The sequence below is a fragment of the Parasteatoda tepidariorum genome, chromosome 7 (assembly GCF_982258835.1).
Source record: "Parasteatoda tepidariorum strain Cologne lab strain chromosome 7, Ptep-v5.0, whole genome shotgun sequence".
Lineage (NCBI taxonomy): Eukaryota > Metazoa > Arthropoda > Arachnida > Araneae > Theridiidae > Parasteatoda > Parasteatoda tepidariorum.
The window spans coordinates 31,610,558-31,632,754 of NC_141761.1; the positions used below are offsets into that span (position 1 = coordinate 31,610,558).

Genomic DNA, 22,197 nt, shown 5'->3' on the forward strand with positions numbered 1-22,197 from the left:
CTTTACGGAATACCCTGTATACAACCTAACCAACCCCAAAATTTATAATTTTATCAAAAAATAAACAGTCTACTGCATTTAGAGAAATATAATTGGTTTCGATAAACTATAGTTGAAAAAGTGGATTATTCTATAATGAAGAGGGTATCTTAGTCAAGTAAGAATTTTTAATTTTAAATGGCATGCATCATAACATTTTTAATAAATGGCGAATGTGGCATTGCCAGTTTATTTTCTTTTTACAATTGATTATAATTAGGACTAGCAATGTTGCGACATTTGCTGACTGGGCTCATTCCTAGGCTGGTGTGGAGCCGGACCAGTAGCCATGCTTTGGGCTTTATGGTAAAGGGTCCATAATGACCTAGGCACATGTTCAAAGTTTGGAGAAAAGAAAAAAAATGTTGCGACATTAAATAGAATTGAAATAAAGAATTACTAAATATTTAATAAAGAAATTATACTGAAAAAGTGTACATGCAATTTTTTCCGAAGAATTCAGTAATTAAGAATTGTTTCGAGAACATCTGCTTTTAAATCCCATTTAATTTAACATTTTTTAACCCTATTTTATCTAAATTACAAGACACGGTTATTTATTTCTAAAACTGATCTAAGATATTCTAAGACTGATCAAAGTTAACTCCTGAATTTATTATTTGAATTACATACCCATTTATGTGTTTCTAAATTCGATGCTTCCAACTGATTTAATGCTCCTCTATAGAGCAAAATGAATTCATGTTTATTCAAAAAATGGTTTTTTGATGCAACTTTATCTATTCCACACTTTTCCTTATTTAGTCTACAACAGACACTATTATTGAGAGTTAGATCTAACTCTGAATAATAATGAAAAATCATAAATGAAATATCATCAATAATGAAAAATCATAGACTGTTAATATAAAGCCAGGCCTACGTCAGATAGGTTTTATGCGAGGCCGCTGAAATTTTTTCCTATTACCTAATTTTTATTACTTAATAGTAATAGTGCAGTCAAGATACTTTGTTTATAAACAGGTCATTTTGTTTCACGCATTTTTTAATTAATTGAATTTTTTTATCAAAGGGAAGTACTTAAAAAAATAAACGAACCACTCTAAATAACTTTTGGTCTAATGATCGGATCCTGAAATTCGACGACTAGTTAAAATTTGATTTCTCAGGATTGATTGGACCGATTTCACTCAAATTTTGTAATTAGTTTTGTCAAATTACATTCTTTAAAATTGTGAACTTTTGTAAAATTGTATACTATTCAAAAAAATTTCGATCATTATTAAATAAAATAATGAAAAATAATAAATATTTACTAAAAGTTCCTTTCGAATGGAATAAATTTCAGAATTGCGTGCAAAAAGTTTTTTAATTCGCTTAAAAAGTTCTCGATATATGGCGAAATGCGAGAAAAATAAAAATAAGTTTATGGGGTCTAAATTTTGGACAGCTCTCCTTACTAACCCTCGGACCCTTTCCATATTCCAGATGCCACATTGCGGCTACCTCCATTATTTTGGGGGTTAGAAATCCGAATTCGTCGAGAAAAACATTTTTTTTTTCAGAGAAAATTCGTTTTTGTGTCTCATTTCGTACCTTAAGATATCGTTTGCACTAATTAATAAACATGTTTGGGGAAACCTGTAGAATCATTGAGATTGAGTCCCAAAAAGTGGAAATATAATCCGATCATTAGATCAAAGGTTATTTAGGATAGTCCGTTTACTTTTTGAGCTCTGTACTTGAAATAGGGGGATGACATTGTGTAACTGACATTAAATCACATTTTTGAAAGAATTTGTTCAAAAACCTATCACAGTTTTGGCTTCATGATCTGGTGAAAGAACGAGAATGCAACACTTATAGCGCAAAATGGATACAACAATATACGAGATACCTCACCTATACGAAAATTTAATAGTTTTACACCCTCTAAAACAGGGTTCCTTAACCTGTGATTCATGAACCCCTAAGGGGTCCATGAGTTATATTTTGGGGGTCCGCTGACTACTCCTATTTTTTAAAACGTTTGGAAGCCTACCCATAGCTTGTAAATCGAACAGTGGCAGCTATAATTCCGTTTGCTACAGTGTATCTTTGCGAAGCAGAATTTTCCACACTTGTGACAATAAAAATATAACATCGAAATCGATTGAATGTTGAACATGATATACACGTTGCTTTGTCGAAAACCATCCCCCAGTTACATTTATTAATTAAGGAAAAGCAGCAGCAACCTTCACTTTTAAAAATTTTGTAAATTAAATGTTTTCTAATAATTGATGCTTTTTGCAATTATTTTTTTTCACAGGGGGGTGATCCGTGACTTCTTAAATCAAAATCAATTCATTATATCAAAAAGGTTAAGAAACACTGCTCTAAAAGAAGCGTTTGAAGTGTGCTATTGTTCATCGATTGTTCAAAACTACAATTAAAACAAGCAAACTGTAATGTAACGTAATTAATTCCAAATTTAAACTACCTTCAATATTTCCACTGTTCGAATGTCGATGTTGTATCAACCATTTTCATATTTAAATGGAAATCAACCGTATTTTAATGGAAGCTAATTCTAACTCTTTACATAAAGGATAAGAGAGACCAAAGATTTTTCAGAAAATACTCTTCAATATTCGACGCAAAGTATATTTAAAGTCTTTTGTCTTGCCAAGAAAACTCAAATCCTAACTTCCCCATTTATTGCAGGCGTCGTAACAGTTGCCCGTATGACGGTGAGGAAGGTGAACACCTGGGACTGACAGCTCTTCTGAGAAGGACTGTTCACCGCAGCACCCATCTGCCAAGAGGTAATCAATTTATTTTACAAGCCAACAACCCTTACAGAGCCCAAGTGGCCCTGTTCTAAGTTTGATCGAATTCGCTCCAAGTTCGCCAAATAACACTCATCTAGGCATATAATTATCTCCGAGAAGGTAACTTCCGCAATGCCAAATCCACGGTTCCTGTCGCTCTGATGGTGATTTTCATTTAAATGGAACGACACGCATTCCTTTTAAAGGTCCTTGCCGACGAGAATTTCAATAAAACCCAGATTAATAACTCCTTTTCAATAATATCTAAGCATCAATTGCGCTTTTATGCATAGGCAAACAGCACGAAGAGTAAGTACAGAATTGTTCTAGGATTAGGTCTTCCGAACTTATTAATTAAAACTTACAAGAATTATTTCAAATGCATATTATTTGGAATTATGGCAATTTCTCTAAAAGATATACGGCAAAAATGTATTGAGAGGATTTAAAATATACAGCTCAGTAGTAATTTTAAACAAAGAATTAAATGGGAGTTAAATTAACAACAACAAAATATTTTCTAAATCTATATATTAATAGGCTAGCAATATTTTGTCTCGCTAAAAACTCCCAAACTGCGCAACAGAATTACACAAATAAGGTGTCGTTTTAAAGGTATTGTTATGTAGATGTGCAATAAGGTCTTAAATTATGAAAATTTCCTTTAATTAATTAATAAAATTAATAACTTAGTTTCAACCAATGAGAATTCAGCAAATCATTTTTCGGGTGGTCCGCATAAGCATTGTTTCCATAAGCATCGTTTGATTTAAAGCATTTCTGAATTAATAGATTGATAAACAAAAATAAGAGTGGATAAAAAAAAAACGGAACTGAATTTCTTTAAAAAAGAATTCAATATCTTTAGTTCCTTTGATAAATTTTTAGTTTCACGATAAATTTTTTGTTTCGTTACAATAGAATGGCAATGGCATCGTGCGAATATTCAAACCAAAACAAACGTGCGAATATTCAAATCAAAACAAACTTTCTACAATTATTTTGATTTGAGATTTAAAACGATATCTTAGTTATTTAGTTCTATTTTTACTTATTTAGTGCCTGCTACCTAAATGAAATGCCTGCTATCAGGCGTCGAAATATCTCTGGCAGACGTCAGAGAAATGAATGGCGGAATTCTAAACGGGAAAGCATTTCTTATTGAGATATATTCTCTGCTACAGCTCCAAATTTCTCAGCTACATGAAGAAAAGATAATCAAATTGTGAAGGGGGCAGAGAAGTGTATAAATTTCATTAAGTAATTGATTTCAATATCTGGCATTTTTATTTTAAAATTTAAATTTGTTACAATGTTTTTATAAGATTGCGAAGCAATGTGCAATGGAACTGCGAAGCAGTTCTGGGGGTTGGCGAGCGTAGCGAGCTGGGGGCGGCCCCCTAGTGCAACTAACTATTATCACCTCTATGTATAAGTATATAATCCTCACGAAAAGTACCTAAACCTCTCAACTTTTATTTTAACGCAACTTTGAAACTTATACAACCAAACAACGCATCAGTCGCCATTCTTGTTAAACAAAAAGTAAAATTGCTTTTGTATTAAAGTGTTAAACGGCATATTAATTACATTTTAATTTAGAGATCACTGAAAATCTACTTTAAAAATATTTAAGGCAATCTTTAACTCGATTATAAATTTTAATTATATACTCGTTATTTTTTTTAATGCAATAGTACTAAAAAAAATTTTCAGATATTTATTTGAAACTAATATAAATTGTTCAGCATTAATGAAATTATTCTGCAAAATGTTAAAACTTTCTGTTCAAAACAAAGTGATAAGAATAGTATATTTCAATCATTTTTTGCTTTTATTACTCTAAAATGGGGCAAATTATTCTTTTAGTTCACTGTTTGCCGTTTCAAAAGTAATGTAGTATATGTATACTGTTCCAAAAAAAAATACTGTTCCTTATTTTTTTTATAAAAAATTGTTATCCTGTTATTTTTTCCCTTTCTTTTTTTTAAAATAAATACAAAACTTGGTAATTGTGACTGGTTAAATTTTTACTTTTCAAATATTTTTTTATCACTAAAAAATTAAATATAAGGAAAGCTAAGTTAATTTAAAATAATAATTTAAACGTCGAATAATGAGTTAAAAGGAAACATGTTTTTTTTCTTTTTTTTCAAAAATAATTTGTTGCAATGTTTTCTTAAAAAACACTTCAGTTTTTAAGATTGAGAAATAAAACTTATTCCGGGCATAAGAAAAAGATTGTTTTATTATTTTTAGCACTTTACTTTTGAACTCTCCAGCCCGAAGATATCACGGGTACTAGAAATAGAAGACGAAACTTCACCCCGTCATTTTGATGGAGCGAGAAGGAAAGGGTTAATAGCAATTCATCTGGTTTCGATAGTGCTCTTTTTTTTTCCTTATTTCAATATATATATTTTCAGTGACTTCGATTGCATATACTTTTTTTACTTCACTTTTACAAATATTCTGCAAATATATATTAAGAGGTTTTTGAGTGTCGGGGGTTATGAGTTTGATTGTGGAAGATGAATAAACAACCGGCATGCATACCGCATTGGGAAGTTTTCCCATTGGATGTGGTGGGGAACTGTAAAGAAAGAGGTACCAACGGAGGTGCAGTCCTCGTCATCTGACCGGGGTCAAAATTGCGTAGCCGTTAAAAAAGAGAGCACTGAAAAATGAGGCTAGATGCTTGACTGCGGTTGAGTGATGTGATTTAGTTCATTCTTAATAAAATCGATGTTTCTGTTCTTAATTTGTTTGAGTAATATGTCCTGGTTGAAGGGCAGTCAGAAATTATAATTTACTCAGGTTTTTAGGAAATAATTTTCTGATTATTTTTATTATGATTTAATTATTTTTCTAATTATTCTATTATGACTGAATTATTTTGCAAATTATTTTTATTATGATTGAATTATTTTTATTATGATTGATTTTTTTTTTTAAATTGGATAATTTTTGGATTTTTTTTAAAAATTACTTCACTATGATTAATTGTTTTTATGATTCTTTTATTATGATTGAATTTTTTTTTCAAATTGGATAATGATTGGATTTTTTTTAATCATTTCACTATGATAATTTGTTTTTATGATTCTTCTATTATGATTGAATCATTTTTATGATTGTTTTAATATAAATGAATTATTTTTATGATTACTTTATTGTGATTGAATTATTTTCATGATTACTTTATTGTGATTGAATTATTTTCTTGGTCATTTTATACTGATTGAATTTTTTTTATGATTATTTTTATTATGAATAAATTTTATTTAGGATTATTCAATTATGACTGAATTATTTTGTGATTATTTTAAATTATATTATGAGTTTGCATTCGGTACTAAGATTTTTTGGCTTATATATATATATATATATATATATATATATATATATATATATATATATATATATATATATATATATATATATATATATATATATATATATGATTCATTTAACTTTGGAGAAATGAAATATTTAAGTGTAGGTGTTTTAGAGCTGCATTAAAATCATTTTTATTACTGGTTCGTAAAATACAAACACCATTGGGAAAAATCTAAAAGATAGATAATATAACATGCTTTAGGCTTAAAAAACTGGAAGATGGCCAAAAGATTTATTTTTAGATATGAAACAATCATTTTTAGAAGTAAACTGGATCATTTTTCATTCGGTGTCTTCCAGATGGCGCTTTAGTAGCGAAATCTTCTTTTTCTTAAGCAATTAAGATGGCAATCATCATCAACCAGCGATAACACTCGGAAAACAATCATGAAGGTGAAGGCAGAACACAAAAAAAGAAATGGGGGAAAAAATAGATAATAAAAGATGTACGAGGCATCTTCAAATTCTTTCGAATGCCAATCGCCAAGTACGTTAAAATCGATGGTAATTAGCCGTAAAAATGTTGTTTTTATTTTAACGCTTCGTTGGTGGATGGTACTATTAATTATATTAATGAGCCGGATATAAACACACGGCGTTTATTCTTATTTATACCGGATTCTCGCTACTGAAATAATCTTACCGGCTGTTTCGTAAAAATCACCTCCATTTAGAGTGTGAGCTAACGTAATTATAGAAACAGAAGAAAAAAAGGTGAGTTTGAAAACTTTAGAAATCTCATGTGTCCCCTTTAACGACTTTAAGTGGACTAGGAGAATGGTACTTGATATGAAGAGTAAACAAAAACGAACTAGTTTGATAAAAATGTAGGAAAGTACCTGACTTTTTTTTTTTTTAGTTTTTCGAATTTGATGAAAGAGAATTCGATTAACGGTCCAAAGAAAAATCAAAAGTGATTTGCTTGATAGAAAATAAAAATCTGCCACGTCTGTTAGTTGTTAAATCAGATGGAAAGCAAAGTCTGTAATTATGATTTGTGGATCTTTTTTTCTTTCGCCGTAATTGGATCGTTACGTTAAGATCACTGGATATTTTATTGCAAAACGAATAGTTTCTTTTAATGCTATAAACAAAATAAGATTTAGCTCGTAAATCCTCTGCTGTTTTCATGAACAGCTTTAAAATTTTTCAATCTCAAATTTTTAGGACGCTTTTACCGTGCAACTTTATTGGTTAGTTTTCATTCCAAACATTATCAGCCCCGTTCTTGAGTATAAACAAACCCTTTCTTAAAATAAAAGATTTTCGCGCCTATAACTAGCGTACTATTTTCAATTGAAATAAAATTTGGTATTTTTGCATATATACCCATGTTAAAGCTAAACTTTTTTATAGGGATTTTGGTATTCTAGCACTTAAACTAGTGTTGAAGCTGAACTTTTTGTTATATGAACGATGATATTCTTGCAGCTTTTGATGCTGATTTTTTTGCTTCCATACTTTTTCCACGCACAATTTTATTCATTAATCTCCATATTATTGACATAAAGTTTAAAGATCTGAAATGTTCTAGAACTTAGTTTGGCAGGTTTATACAACACTGCTGTTTTAAAAAAAAAAGATGGAAATGGTAATATAAAGACCAGTGGTTTCCCTTAAAATAATACTATCTATCTAAGAAAATATATAGTTCACAGAATATGATTATTAAGTTTAACATAACCTGTAACATTTGTTAGCAGCTGTTAAATGAAAAAGAAAGAAAAAAAATTATAATTATAGCATGGGTTTTTTTTTTCTTTGTTCTTTTTTTTTACTTTAGTAGTAAATGAACTTTTACGTTAAGATCCCCAGAGATTTATTCAATTATTTCCCTATGCTGTACATGAAATAGAATAAATCCTCTTAATCCATTGTTACTTTCATACCTAAGTTATGGATCAATGTAATTAATCGATCACTTCTAAATGATTACCTAATATGGGGTCTTCTAAATTATTAAAATGTGACAGTTAAAATAATTCATTTTTATGAGAATTTATCAAATTGACGAGTTATTGTTAATAAGTATTAAAACTGTGGAAAATATAATAAATTACATAGTATACACCTACTTGATACTTCCTGCTCTAATACATTTTCAAAGTTAAGACATATTGTCTGGTACACACTTGCCCGTTATAGCTTACACAAATGTTTGTTCTTATTAAAATTACCACTGCAAGTATTTTCTACTTTCATGAACTTTTTAAAGTGAAGAACCATTGTTAGATATATACTCGCATTTGATCATTATTCTCTACACTGAAGTTTTCCTATGAGGAAAGAATTTCCATTCCAATACTTTCCTCTTTTGGATAAGGATTATAATAATGCACACTTATAGATTGTTTGGAACAAGGGGTAAGTGCGATTATCCTGCTATTATTAACAATAATCGGAAATTATTAATAGTAACCAATAGCAAGCATAAATATCGTGTGAAAAACTATCACTTTGTCCTAACATAATTAATAATTATCAAACTTTAATGGAAAGAATTCACAACAACTGGTTCAAGTAATTAATGTGAATTTTTTAGAAAAAGACAATAATATTATGAACTGATATTATGAGCTGATCCTGCTCACTATAGCTTTCCAACCTCCAAACTGCTTTCGTAGTAATTTTCGGATAGCTTCGCGGCCGGTAATCATTTATCTGTTATTAAAATGGAGCAGCCTAGTACTTTTAATTGACGCATGAGCAAAATTTGTCATGAGCAAATTCCGATAGGCTTAAAAAATTCTCGAGTTAGCTTAAAAAATGGCTAAATTCCCAAAAATTAAAATTTAGGGGTCCAAACTTTAGACTAGTCTCTTGATCAAACTAATCATATTTCCAAGATTGCAGCCATTTCCTACATTTTTGGAGTCAGAAATCTTAATCCGTTGAAAAAAAGGTATGTCTATTCAGATAAAGTACGTTTACGTGTTTAAATTTAACTTAAAATATATTCTGCACTAACTAATTAGCATATTTAAGCATATTGTTATACTCCCTCAAACCATTAAGAATGAGTACTGGAACTTGAAAATCTGATCATTAGATCAAAAATTATTCAATGCGTGTTTCGCTTCTTTGTGCCCTGTACCATAAAACGGAATTTTTTTTTAACTGCCATTGTGCATCAAAGTTGATCAGTTGACTATCGTCCTTTCTGCATAATAAACTAACATTTCACTTTATTACCAATCCATCCTGAATATTAAATCAGACTTATCTGATCTCCAATTAATAAACAAGCACTTTCCAGATCAACTTTACAATAAGAGCAATTGATAACAATTTTTAAAAATATGCACCGACTACTTCGATGGCGATGTCTTTGTTTTATCTCAGTCCCTAAAATAAAACAGAAACATCTTACAACTAATCAGCATTAATTAATATGCAAAAATTATGCATAGTTACCTTTAACAAATGTTTCATTAAGAGTGCATTTGAACAATCAAGATCTCAAACTTTACGTACGCACAAGAACAGCTGCAAATAATTATTTATAAAGCCGTTCGGTTCTCATGCATCGTAACAATCGAGCAGTAATTAAGAGCACATACTTACTTGCATCACCATCCCAAGTCAGTTTCTTTCATATTCGATTAAAAGAAATGCCAAAGGAGGATGAGATTGTATTAAAACACTTAGCACGTTCATTTGTAAGAACTTCATTTTTATCGCCATAATTGAAGTCTCTTAACTTAGAAGCTTTAGTCCATCCATTCTTCTTCAAGTATTTCATTATAGAAAAGAATTAAAGGAGCTAAGCGATTTAAGTGGGAGGAGCAGCTCTGAAAGTTAAGAGGAGGGTGGAAAAAAAAATAAAGGATTAGTTGGAAAGGGTTTCGTGGGATTAATCGCAGTTTGCCTCCGCCATTTCTTTTCTTTGCCCGGGAGTCCTTTGCCTCAAACGACTGTTAGTTCAATGGGTTCTCATTAAATGGAGGAAAATCACTGGGTCTCCCTGTCTATCCCGTGCTGTAAAACAAATGTGATTAAACTGTTCCACTATGTCGTTATCCTCCATTTCGTTGGGAATCATTTAATTTAATCATTGATTTCGAAATAAGAACATTTTTACTGCCGCTTCATGTTTAGTTTAGGAGAAAAAATTTTGAACAAATGGTATGATAAGAAAAATTAGATGAATGAAAATAAAAACATGCAATGATTTATAGTTATTTTTTTATTTTTTAAAAACTAATCGGGGCTCATAAGTTTTCGAAATAAATTTTGTACATAGAAATAATGACTATATACCTGCAATTACCACAATAGTACTGTAGACCCTCCATAAATGTGAATATATTGATATTCATATATACATCATATTTTTATCAGATTCCTGTTTTTCTCATTTTCATTTATTCTCATGGTATTCTATCCCAAAAATTATTGGTGATCTGAGCAACCATTATTGATAGATATGAACGGTTGCAGTTTGTTGAAGTAGAAAGTTATTTTTTTTAACTAAGATTCAAAAATATTCACTAAGTTCGTTAAAAGATGGCGCTGGTGAATGAAAAATTATAAATTAATACTTTTTGAGCACGTTAGACTATTTTACTTAAAATATTTGCATGGGTGTCTGCTAATTTTAACCCCTAGATTGCGTCACGTGGTGTGGTTGCAGTAAACAATGAGCATTTTAAAAACATTGTTTTATATCTTCTTTTTTTTCAGTCAGTAGCGTCATTTGAGCTACGTTACCAATTTTAAAATTTGAGGTAATCGAATCAATTAGTTTCTTTCGTGAAATACTGTAAAAGTTACTATTAAACTTTTTTTTTTAAAAAAAGAAAATGTGTGGATATTCTTATATTGGGATTTCGATGTATTAATCGTTGAACAATAGCAACCACGGCATGGTTTAGCTGAATAACAATATATTGTAAAAAAAAAATGCATATTATAGTTCCTGTCACACAAAAATATTTTTCTTTCATTTGTCTAATTTCTATTTATTGAGGTAGAGATATATATTTATACGAAGAACTCCATGCGTTAATTAATTCATTGTCATACTAAGTACATCAGTTGTACTTATTTCGGCCATTATGATGTGGCTTAATATTTTGTAGAAAACCAGTGGCGCCATCTTTCCACAAAATATTACATTATTTGCACAAGTGCTTACTATTGCCAAACTTAAATTATGGAAATTCAGTTGCTACAAATGTGTATCGTATAATTAGCCCTTTTCATGAAAACGACTGCAATGTTTATGTATTTATATTTTCAATAGTTTATAATATTTTTAGTTAACTAATACTTTTATAACGATTTAATAGTTAACTAATATTTTTAATAGTTTTTTATTCATTTTTTTCCTTTTTAATAGATGCATATTGCTTTTATTAATATTAATAATAAAATTTATTTAAATACCTTACATTTCGCCCATAATTTAATTTTCGTTACACTTTTTTATGTATTCATGCATTTCATTTTGTAAGAACTTTTCAGAACCACTTTCTTCAACCACTGCTATATTTTTCTTTAAAATATAGGTAGTCATTTGTCCAAGCTTCCATATTTCGGACCAATCGCTGCTGAAGAGCTTCCTGCTGCTTATGCAGAAAAGCATTTAGATACAGATCTTCTTTTCCGGACCGAGTTTGAGGTTAGTTAACTCATCAATCACCAATTTTCACTTTTTTTAAAGCTCTTTTCATTTTATTATCTTGCTTATCTAATGGTCATGATGTAATAGTCTCAAGAACCGAGTAATAGTCTCAAGAAACGAGCAACTCCAGTATTTTACTCGAGCATTGTAGCTAACTACTCGAGCACTTCTTAGTGCTCTCTAGCCCTTTAAGAAAAATAAGTTTTGACCACTTTTTTAAAGTGCTCAATACAAACTCAATATAATTTATTTTCATTGAAAAAAATATCCATGCTTATAGAACAGTTTCTCGTTATTCTTATTGTCCCTTCAAGGAATGGTCTTAAAATACAGGATGGTTTTAAAATCGCTCACACCATAGTTTAAAGTTCCATAATTCATCAAAAAAGGTATTGAATTCTGATTTCCTCCAGGAAGATTAAAATGCAAATTATGGAATTTATTGAAATCGGTGTAGTTAATTGCTTGTAGTTCAAAGCGATGGCATGTTGTTTTACCAGGAGAATGTTGGAGTATTATTTTGTTCCACATTTATGTTAAAGAGTTTCGCAAAGAAATATTCTGAAGTACCCTGTATCTTAGCGGTTACGCGATTAACTCCCCGCTTCAGTATAACTGGATCAGTAGCTGGCAAGAAAACAGCTAGTTGGCTCTCCGTTTCGAATGGCAAAAAACTGAGAGAAATTGAAACAGAATTTTTGCTCTCACCGACCAAAAGCTCAAAAAATATTGCTGTTGAGTGTGGAATAAATGGCATTTCAAATTTGAAAATCAGAAACGCATTTTTGAATCATTTATGAACTATACCTTAAGTTCTTTCTTTTCTAAAATCTGGCAAAATGAATACGATTGGGTTTAACACAGAACAACATTCCAAGAATTTGTTGTAGACCCTAAAATTAGCTATTAAAAATAAAATTCGAAATGTTAACTAATGCATTTGATACTTTACTTCTGTTAATTTACTTACTGGTACTTTTTCGAGCCGTTAAACTTTGAGGCAAGCGACTTTTAAACTTACCCTTTACTTTATAATCTTTCTCCATTCTTATTCTAAATGCTTACAATTATTTTAATTTTTTAGGCTCTACCGGATATTTTTAGAGATAGAACAACTACAGCCTCTGATAGTTGTGAGAATGCTTGCAAGAATAGATATCACGAAATTAAAGCATGTAAGAATATTATTCATTACAACTAATTTTGCGTTTTTTTTTCTTATTATTGATTGAAACAATTGGGTATCAATTGGTGTATCAATTTTCTTTCCCAGACTACTCGTTTATTCTTTTTTTTTTCACTGATACTCTTAGCTAGTAACAGGATATTATGCAAACAACATATTCTTTTTCATTTTTAAGTAAAATATTTTATTACAAAGAACCAAAGATATTTACGTTGCTTTTTAGTCCTGAACATTTTTTTTCTGTATCTAGTCCCTACTCCTAGGGCAATTTCCCTTTATTAGTTCATTATTTCAAACTAACTTCCTGACATTACAGTCCATGTTGGACCATGGCCTCACTAGCAATTTTCCTTCAAAGTCGTCTGTTTCTAGCTCTTTGCTTCCAATTTCGGACTTTTAGAGTCTTAAGGTCTTTCTCCACCTCGTCATCAAACCATCTTTTGACCGGCCTTCCTCTTTTCCTTTGGCCCTGGCACTGCCCCTTGAATATCTTCTTAGTGCCTCTGTTTTCCTCTATTCTCTCAAGGTGTCTTACCCATTGAATTCTCTTTGCTTTTAAATAATTTATTATATCTTTTTCTTTAAATAGTCTTGCAATTTCAAAATTGTATCGCCTTCTCCACAGATCACCCTCTTTGACAGGTCCAAAAATAGTTCTAAGAATATTTCTTTCCCAGGTAATCAGCATTTTTTCTTGTTTCTGGGTTGAAGTCCACGTCTCTGATGCATAGATAACGGTTGGTCTGATTATAGTTTTATAAACCTGAAGCTTTGTTTTTCTCGTTATTACTTTTGATGTTAGCAATCTAGTTCATTATTTCACATGATTAAAATTTTACTTATTATTCCATGCTCTTGGAAAACAATGCATAAAAAAGTAGAAAATGGCATACAATTCTTAAATATAATTCATAAACAGGGTGATTTTCTTTAAAAAGTTTTGCAATTAAAACCCTGTAACCAAAGAAACGCTGATCCAAAATAACTGAGATTTCAACAGTGCTCTTACTCCAAAGCAAGGGAAATTTTTTAGAAGAGGTGGAAAAAATAAAATCCCACCTGTATTTGTAGTGAAATTAGGACACGTATTTTCATTTCATTACATTTGTGCAAAGATGTTTCCCAACTACATCATTTTGCATGTTTTTTTGTATGTGTAATAAAGCTGATGTAGTGAGTAGTAGTGTGATGTAGTGTGCTGATCTATAAATTTAAAGTGCTATTGATGCAATTTGAACCTTCTTTTTTTGTACCACACCAAAAAAAATTTATTTGCCTTGGATGCACAGTGTTGAAATTTAAGTTCTTTTGGATCGGGGGCACTTTTGGTACAGGATTTTTAATATTTCACAACTTAAAAAAAAGTCACTCTGTATTTTTAAAGTTTTAAAAATATTAATACATATTCTTTTAAATTTATTTTTCACGAAGTCTGATAAATGTAGCATAAAATATCTATTTCCGTCACTCAGATAGTATTATTAAGACCTGACCGTACCTGTAAAATTGATTAGATCAGCATTACACTAACATAATTGACGTTATGAATTTCATGACACGACATTCAAAAGCCCTTATCCTTTTTTAATGAGCTTACTATTTGCCATCTAATCCTATTCACTCGAAACTTCTATCTTCGCTTCATTTTGACATGAAAAGAGAGCCGTTGGGCGAAAAGCAAGAAATTTACGAACATACATCAAGTGTCACTGCAACAAAACCTCCAGCAGGAAAGAAAAAAAGAGGAAAAAAAGAAAAACTCTCTTGTTTTTAATCCCGATCGTTTTCCCTACTCTTCAGAGTTGATGGATAGTCCCGACAAACCAATGTGTTTTGACGTCTAACGTTGTCCAACGAAGTGTTCATGCTCTTGCAGTGATCCGCTCTAGCCAGCATCAACCCACGAAAAAAGGAGAAGGAAGAAAAAAAACACACACACCCAATAGACAAAGAGCAAACATAACAAAGAATCCCCCTCCCCCTCAAAAAAAAAAGAGGGTGAATACTTTGCAAAGAGTACGTAATTAGCCTCTGAAGACATCGACACTTAATTTTCTTAAGGAGTGAAGTCTTTTACTTTTTTGTTCTTTTATCTTTTCTTTCCCCTTTTCTACGTTCTTCTTTATTTTGGAAAGCCGAAGAATATGTCTTTCATTTTTAGGCTTTGATTTGTTGTCGTTGTAAGGTTGGGTGGTTCGACAAATTTACAAGACACTTCTAATCTATCGAGTAAACTAGATTAAGGTTGGTATCGAGGACATAAACAAGAGGAGCTTTTTCCTAACTATTCGGGGAGCGGGAATATATTAAAATCTTTATTTCGATGTATATATAACATGGAATATAATGTTTAACCCCTTAACGATCGGTTAATTTTCAAGAAAACGGTCATGAAAGTGCCTATTTTCTATATCACATATCACAAATACACGTATTTGATTAGTGCTGATATCTAGTTTGAAATAAACTAACTATCTACAATTACCTTAAAAATATCCTGGTTCTGCTACTGGAGTGCAAAATGAGAAATAGAATGTTTTTCGGGTAAAAGAAATTAATTAGTTTTATTCTTATTGCCGCGTTACTACTGAACACTCCAACCCGGCAATTTCACGGGAGCGAGAAATAGAGGGCGAAACCTCACCACGTCATTTTCACGGGAGCGAGAAGGAAGAGGTTAAAGAAAATATCTGTAATTTTCGAACTTTGATTTTGGGAAATTTTCTAGACTCTTGAAACCTATCAAGCAGATTGGATAGCACGTTAGTAAATAATAATATATATATATACAATAAAGAAAATTAGGGATAGTAAAACGAAGCATTGAAGGGTTTGTCATAAATGAAAGCTTTTCATTACCTAAATGTACAGAATTTCGCCCGAGAAGTCATGTTAGTGAGTCGGTTGGATTCATTAATCCAATCGATGCATTCTTTACTGACTAAAGCATTACTGAATCATCTCTACCAGATCACTAAAGTAACCGACTGGTTTTGACACAATTTTTTTTTTTTAAAAGGATGAATTCAAATGTCAACTTTATGTTTGGTTATAAAGGCTCTAAAATTATAAATTTAAAATAAAGTTTAAAAATTTATGAAATATTTTTTTTTAAATAAAATACTAGATCACTAGGAATCCAACTGGTTTTGACACAATCTTCTTAAAGCCTCAATTCAAGTTTTAACTTTACGTTTGGTTATAAATGCTGGCAGAGTTTAGTGCGTTGTGGAAAATGCCCAGCAAGCATAATGAAAAAGTCATCTTTTAACTAATCATAAATTTTATTAAGCAAGAAAAATCATAACTTAACTGAAACATCATAAAGGAAAACAAACCTCTCCATAACATGAGGTAACAAATTCATTAACATACAGTCATGAAAATCAAACGAAACAAAAAAACTCCAAAACCAATCTTGATTTGTCATATATATACAATATAACAGTTGCATAATGAGGGTACTTACACACTCAAAATTAATACTATGCAAATTCTGTCTTTGAATTATTTTTAAATGTTCGAACTCCCTCTTTCAGAGGTTTTTCGAACTCGTGATCTCTGACTCTTACTCGAACCTTGTTCATTGAAATCCATAGTCTGACATGCGGCCCCATCGAACATTTCAAAATAAATTCCTTTAATTTTATTTAATTCAGTCTTAGTTAAAGCCTTAGTCAAAAAATCAGCCAAATTACTTTTACTTTTAATATACTTAATTTCGAATTTTCCCTCATTAAGCAAATTTCTCACGAAATGAAATCTTATATCAATATGCTTCGTCTTTAAATTTTCAACATTATTTTTACAATAATAAATTGCAGATTGATTGTCACAATACAAAACAGGTTTTTCAATTTTTGATATTATGTTTAACTCATTACATATGTTTGTAAACTATAAAAGTTCTTTAACCGTATCTGTTAAAGCTATAAATTCTGATTCCATGCTACTTAATGCAATACATTTTTGTTTGCTACATTTCCAACTAAAAGGAATACCTGCTAAGCATATCAAATAACCTGATGTAGAAAATCTGTTTGTTAAATGACAACCCCAATTTGCATCTGAATAAGCTATCAAAGAAGAATTATTAAGATTTGATAAACAAAGTTTATGTTCCTTAGTATTTATTACATAATTCATTAAATCTACAACTACAGTCCAATGTTGGTAATTATAGCAATTCGAAAATTGTGACATAACGTTCACAGCATATGAAATATCTGGTCTGCTACGATTTGCTATAAAAGATAAGCACCCTATCAATGTACGATAAGGAAATTTCTTCATTATTTTATTTTCAACAATTTCATTTACTTTATTTGGCAATTTAAAACCTACTTTAATTGGTAACGTAACATGAGTTTTAGGTAATTCATTAAATCGTTTACATAATTTTTCAATATAAGTTTTTTGATGTAAATACAAATTACCGTTTTTGTTCTCAAAGTTAACACCTAACAAATATTTGACTTTCCCTAAATTTTGAATATCAAGTTTACTCTTAATCAATTCAATAGTTTCATCTAAAATAGTTTTAGTCTTACAAAATAACACCATGTCATCAACGTATACTAATAAAATAATATTTTTCATTTTATACACACAATTACAACATTTGAATTTTTCGAAACCAATCGATTTTAATATAGTATCTAACTCTGCATTCCATTCTCTACCTGATTGTTTAAGTCCATATATCGACTTTTTCAGTAAACATACTTTATTCGTTTCACCTTTAATTTCAAAACCTGGAGGTTGCTTCATATAAATTACCTCACTAAGATTTCCATACAAATATGCAGCTTTCACGTCTAGCTGTGCATATTTCCAACATAACATTGATACAAAAATAATAAATAGTAATCTAATAACAGAAAAATTCACAACTGGTGAAAATACATCAAGAAAGTCAACACCATGCTGTTGTCTAAAACCTTGTGCTACAAGTCTAGCTTTGTATTGTTTAACATCATTGTTTTCATCTCTTTTGACTGCATAAACCCACCTATTTCCTATTACTTTAGCATTGGGAGGTTTATCAACTATTTCCCATACCTTTCTTTCGTTCATAATATTTAACTCTTTTTCCATTGCCTTATTCCACTGATTTCTTTCTGGTAGTTTTTGTGCATCGGAAAAGTTTTTCGGTATTTCTGCATTATATACCTCACCTTCAAATATATCACTTATCTGTTTATCTACAAAAGAATTAGATGGCGAATCTTCACTTTCGCTATCAGTGTCACTATGGGAAGAAGTTAAATTTTGAGTTTTGCTTAAAGCTTTAAAATTAAATTTAGAATGATCATACTCAATTTGGTTTTTATCGCAATATTCTTTAGCTTGGTTGTTTGATCTCAATCTGGTTTTATCGCTTGGAGGGTAATAGTAAACATCTATTCTGCTACTTTTATTACGCGGTCTCTCAACTCTAGTCCATTCTGTTATTTTTAAAGGTTTTAATTTTAAATCAGGAGATTTAGCATGAACCTTATCAATCTCATTTTCATTATTATCCTCAAAATTGATGTCTGAATTCAGATTTATAAATAAAAAGTTTTCATTACTAGGTTTACCAAATAGTGTTTCAACTCCGTTTTTACCTTCATCAATTTTTACGTGTATAGTTTCTATAGTTTTCCTATCTTTAGGCAAGTAAATTCTATAACCTTTAGTACTGACTGCATATCCAGTTACAATTCCTACTTTTGCATTTGGTTGTAGTTTGTTTCTCTGAACTTTAGGGATATGAGCATACGCTAAAGATCCAAATACTTTGAAATGTTTAACTGACGGTTTATAACCATAGAAAATTTCAAACGGTGTTTTACCTTCCAGTAGTTTGTGTTCACTACGATTCTTTACGTGAACAAAACAATGCAGTGCTTCTGCCCAAAATCTACCTTTTAAACCACTATCGGCTAACATTGAGCGTATTCCCTCTCCAGCTACTCTGTTATAAGATTCGGCTACCCCATTTTGTTCTGGAGTGTATACTGAAGTTCTCTCCATACGTATACCTAATTCACTAAGAAAATCTTGAAATTTTACATTACAAAATTCCATGCCGTTATCACACCTTACAGATTTAAGTTTAACATTTAATTGTCTTTCATATTTTGCTAAATACAGTTTACAGCAATTAAAAACTTCATGTTTATGTTTTATAGTAAAAATTTCAACATAACGAGAGAAATCATCTATTACAGATACGAAATATTCAGCTCCGCCAACTGAATTTACTGAACTTTTACCCCAAACATCCATATGTACTTTCTCTAATACACTTTTAGTCATTATACCATGATTTACTTTAAAACTAGTTGTTGTCGATTTAGTTATTTTACAAGTATTACAAGAATCAAATTTACCACACAAATTATCTAAACCATTCACAACATTGTTTTGACTCATATGATTTAACATTCCAATATTTAAGTGGCAAAATCGTCTATGAACCAATTCTTTATCTAGACCTGTACTGAATGCTAATTCTTTAGTTACTACCACTTTTTCAACATAGCCTTTAAGTATATACAACTTATCAATTCTAGGTACAGTAAATAAATAATTATGGTTTTTACCAAATACAGTCATTTTGTTGTTGCCCCATTTTACAGTAATCCCTGCTAAATCCATATTCGAACCGCTTATTAAATTTCTACGCATATTGGGTGCAAAATATACATTTTCTAATTTTATGGGAACAAATTTATCTCTATCTTTAACATTAAAATGTATATCACCAATACCAAAAATATCAGACTTACTATTTTTATCTCCAACAAGTACTTGACTAGGATTCAAAGTCTTGAAGTTACTAAAGTAGTCTCTTTGTGTACAGAAGTGAGCTGTGCTGGCAGTGTCAATCAGGAATTCAACAAACTGCTTGTCTTTCCTTTGGCGAATTTCAGCATCTCTTATCGTAGTCAAATCACTGTAAAAAGTTTCCTTGGAATCTTGAGTTTTAGAATTCCGTTTCGTGGTTTTCTTCTTCAGGAAACATCTTTCCGCACTATGTCCTTTCTTATTGCAGTAGGAACACATAATTGTTGTTGTTGTATCATTGCCCAGGACGCGACCACTGCTTTTATTTCCATTCAACTTCCGATAGGCTTGCTTTCTAGTAGATGAAGTAGTATAAGCATCGGCGACTATGTCCTCTCCTCTGTCTTTCTGCTTTTGTTGTATCCTTCCAGATTCGATTAGGAGCTCCTTTTCAACATTAGAAATCGAAAAATCTTTATCTTCTAATCGATAAAGCATTTGAACTAAGTTGTCATAATCTGCTGGCAATCTTCTAATTAATTGGAAACATGTGAGCTTTTCAGGCATTACAAAACCTGCGTCATGAATCTGTTTCCTTTTTTCATTTACTAACTTGCAGAAAATGCCAATAGTCTCCTTCTCTGGATCAAACTTCAATTCAAAGAATTCATCAATAAGTCCGGCTAACCGTGCTCGGGAGGTAGGTTCAAAGTTTTCCTTCAAAATAGTCCACGCTGTCTTCCCGTCCTCTGTGTCGGCTATCAGCGGTTGAAACTGCTCATCAATTCCTTGGAATATAGTAGAGTAACTTCTAGCTTTTCGCATTTCATAAGAGTGTAAGTCTCTGTCTGTTGCATCAGTTGGTAATGGCTTCTCTGTACCACCAACAAATTCCCAAGAGCCTTTATCGATGAGTAATACTTTCATATTTATTTTCCAACTACTGTAATTGAAACTGTTTAGCTTTGTAAATCCCAATATGGAGCTGCTGTCATTTTCGGCCATCTCCAATCTATCTAAACGGCCCCAGTAGCGTTATAATAAACTTGCTTCTAAAGACGACAAAAGCTTAACTAATCTAGGCAGGCATGGCCCATAACCTTGCTGGCAGAGTTTAGTGCGTTGTGGAAAATGCCCAGCAAGCATAATGAAAAAGTCATCTTTTAACTAATCATAAATTTTATTAAGCAAGAAAAATCATAACTTAACTGAAACATCATAAAGGAAAACAAACCTCTCCATAACATGAGGTAACAAATTCATTAACATACAGTCATGAAAATCAAACGAAACAAAAAAACTCCAAAACCAATCTTGATTTGTCATATATATACAATATAACAGTTGCATAATGAGGGTACTTACACACTCAAAATTAATACTATGCAAATTCTGTCTTTGAATTATTTTTAAATGTTCGAACTCCCTCTTTCAGAGGTTTTTCGAACTCGTGATCTCTGACTCTTACTCGAACCTTGTTCATTGAAATCCATAGTCTGACAATAAAGATAATAAAATTATAAATTTAAAGTGAAGTTTAAAAATTTATAAATTGTTTTTTCAAAATAAGCGCAAATTTGAGCTCAAAAAACTAATATAAATTTCAAAACATTTTTTTAGATCAGTAATGTGATCAGTTTTAAAATCTTAAAAAATATTTTTAAAAAAATGACATATTCTTATTTAAAGTTGGATAAAAATTACAAATCCACACCTAGACCTTAGCCTTTATTTCGAAACATTGCTAAGATTAAACAAAATCTACAATCAAAATTTCAAAGAATTCTGTCGTTAACTTTTTTTGTAAATGTGTATTAGCTAAAAGAAATTTTCTCAAAATCAACGTTCTTAGAAAATGTATTTAAAATTTAAGAAAATTCTGAAATGTAAGAAATTTCTGACAACAAGAAAATTAATAATTCAAAAATTAATTTGGGTAAAAATGAATTTTAATCGTCTTAATATGTATAATTTATTCAAAAAATAAGGGTTGAACTTCTAGAAGCAAAACAAAAAACATTTTAGTTTTTATAAATTTATTTTAATAAAGTTTAGTTTACATAAATTTATTCACATTATGAAATATTATATCCTCAACTCACTTTTAAATCAAATTCAATGCTACAATAACTTTTTAATTAAAAATTATTTCCTTATACAAAATGAATTTATTCTTTTATTACCTAGGTAAAAAAAAATAACATGTGTCTAAAGAGATTTTTCGGAGCAAAAATACAATTTGATAACAAAAACACAATATTTGATAGAAAAAAAAACAAAATTTGATAAGCAATGAACAAAAATTTGTAGCAAAAACACAATCAGATTAAATATTAAAATATTTATTCCCATTCAAGTAAGTGTTCTTTATCAGTAAGTATTCTCGAACATTCTCTAAC

At 30.5% G+C, this 22,197-nt stretch overlaps 1 protein-coding gene across 4 annotated transcripts in view; it reads left to right on the forward strand.

The window, feature by feature from the left end:
* Positions 1-22,197, forward strand: part of LOC107441786 (tyrosine-protein phosphatase 69D) — a 542,487-nt gene that overhangs the window by 446,038 nt on the left and 74,252 nt on the right. For all 4 annotated transcript variants that reach the window (XM_071183653.2, XM_071183654.2, XM_043039328.3 and 1 more), the window contains 3 exons: positions 2,707-2,807; positions 11,723-11,835; positions 12,923-13,013. In XM_071183653.2, the coding sequence (XP_071039754.1) occupies positions 2,707-2,807; positions 11,723-11,835; positions 12,923-13,013 (305 nt within the window). The remainder of the gene's footprint in view (positions 1-2,706; positions 2,808-11,722; positions 11,836-12,922; positions 13,014-22,197) is intronic.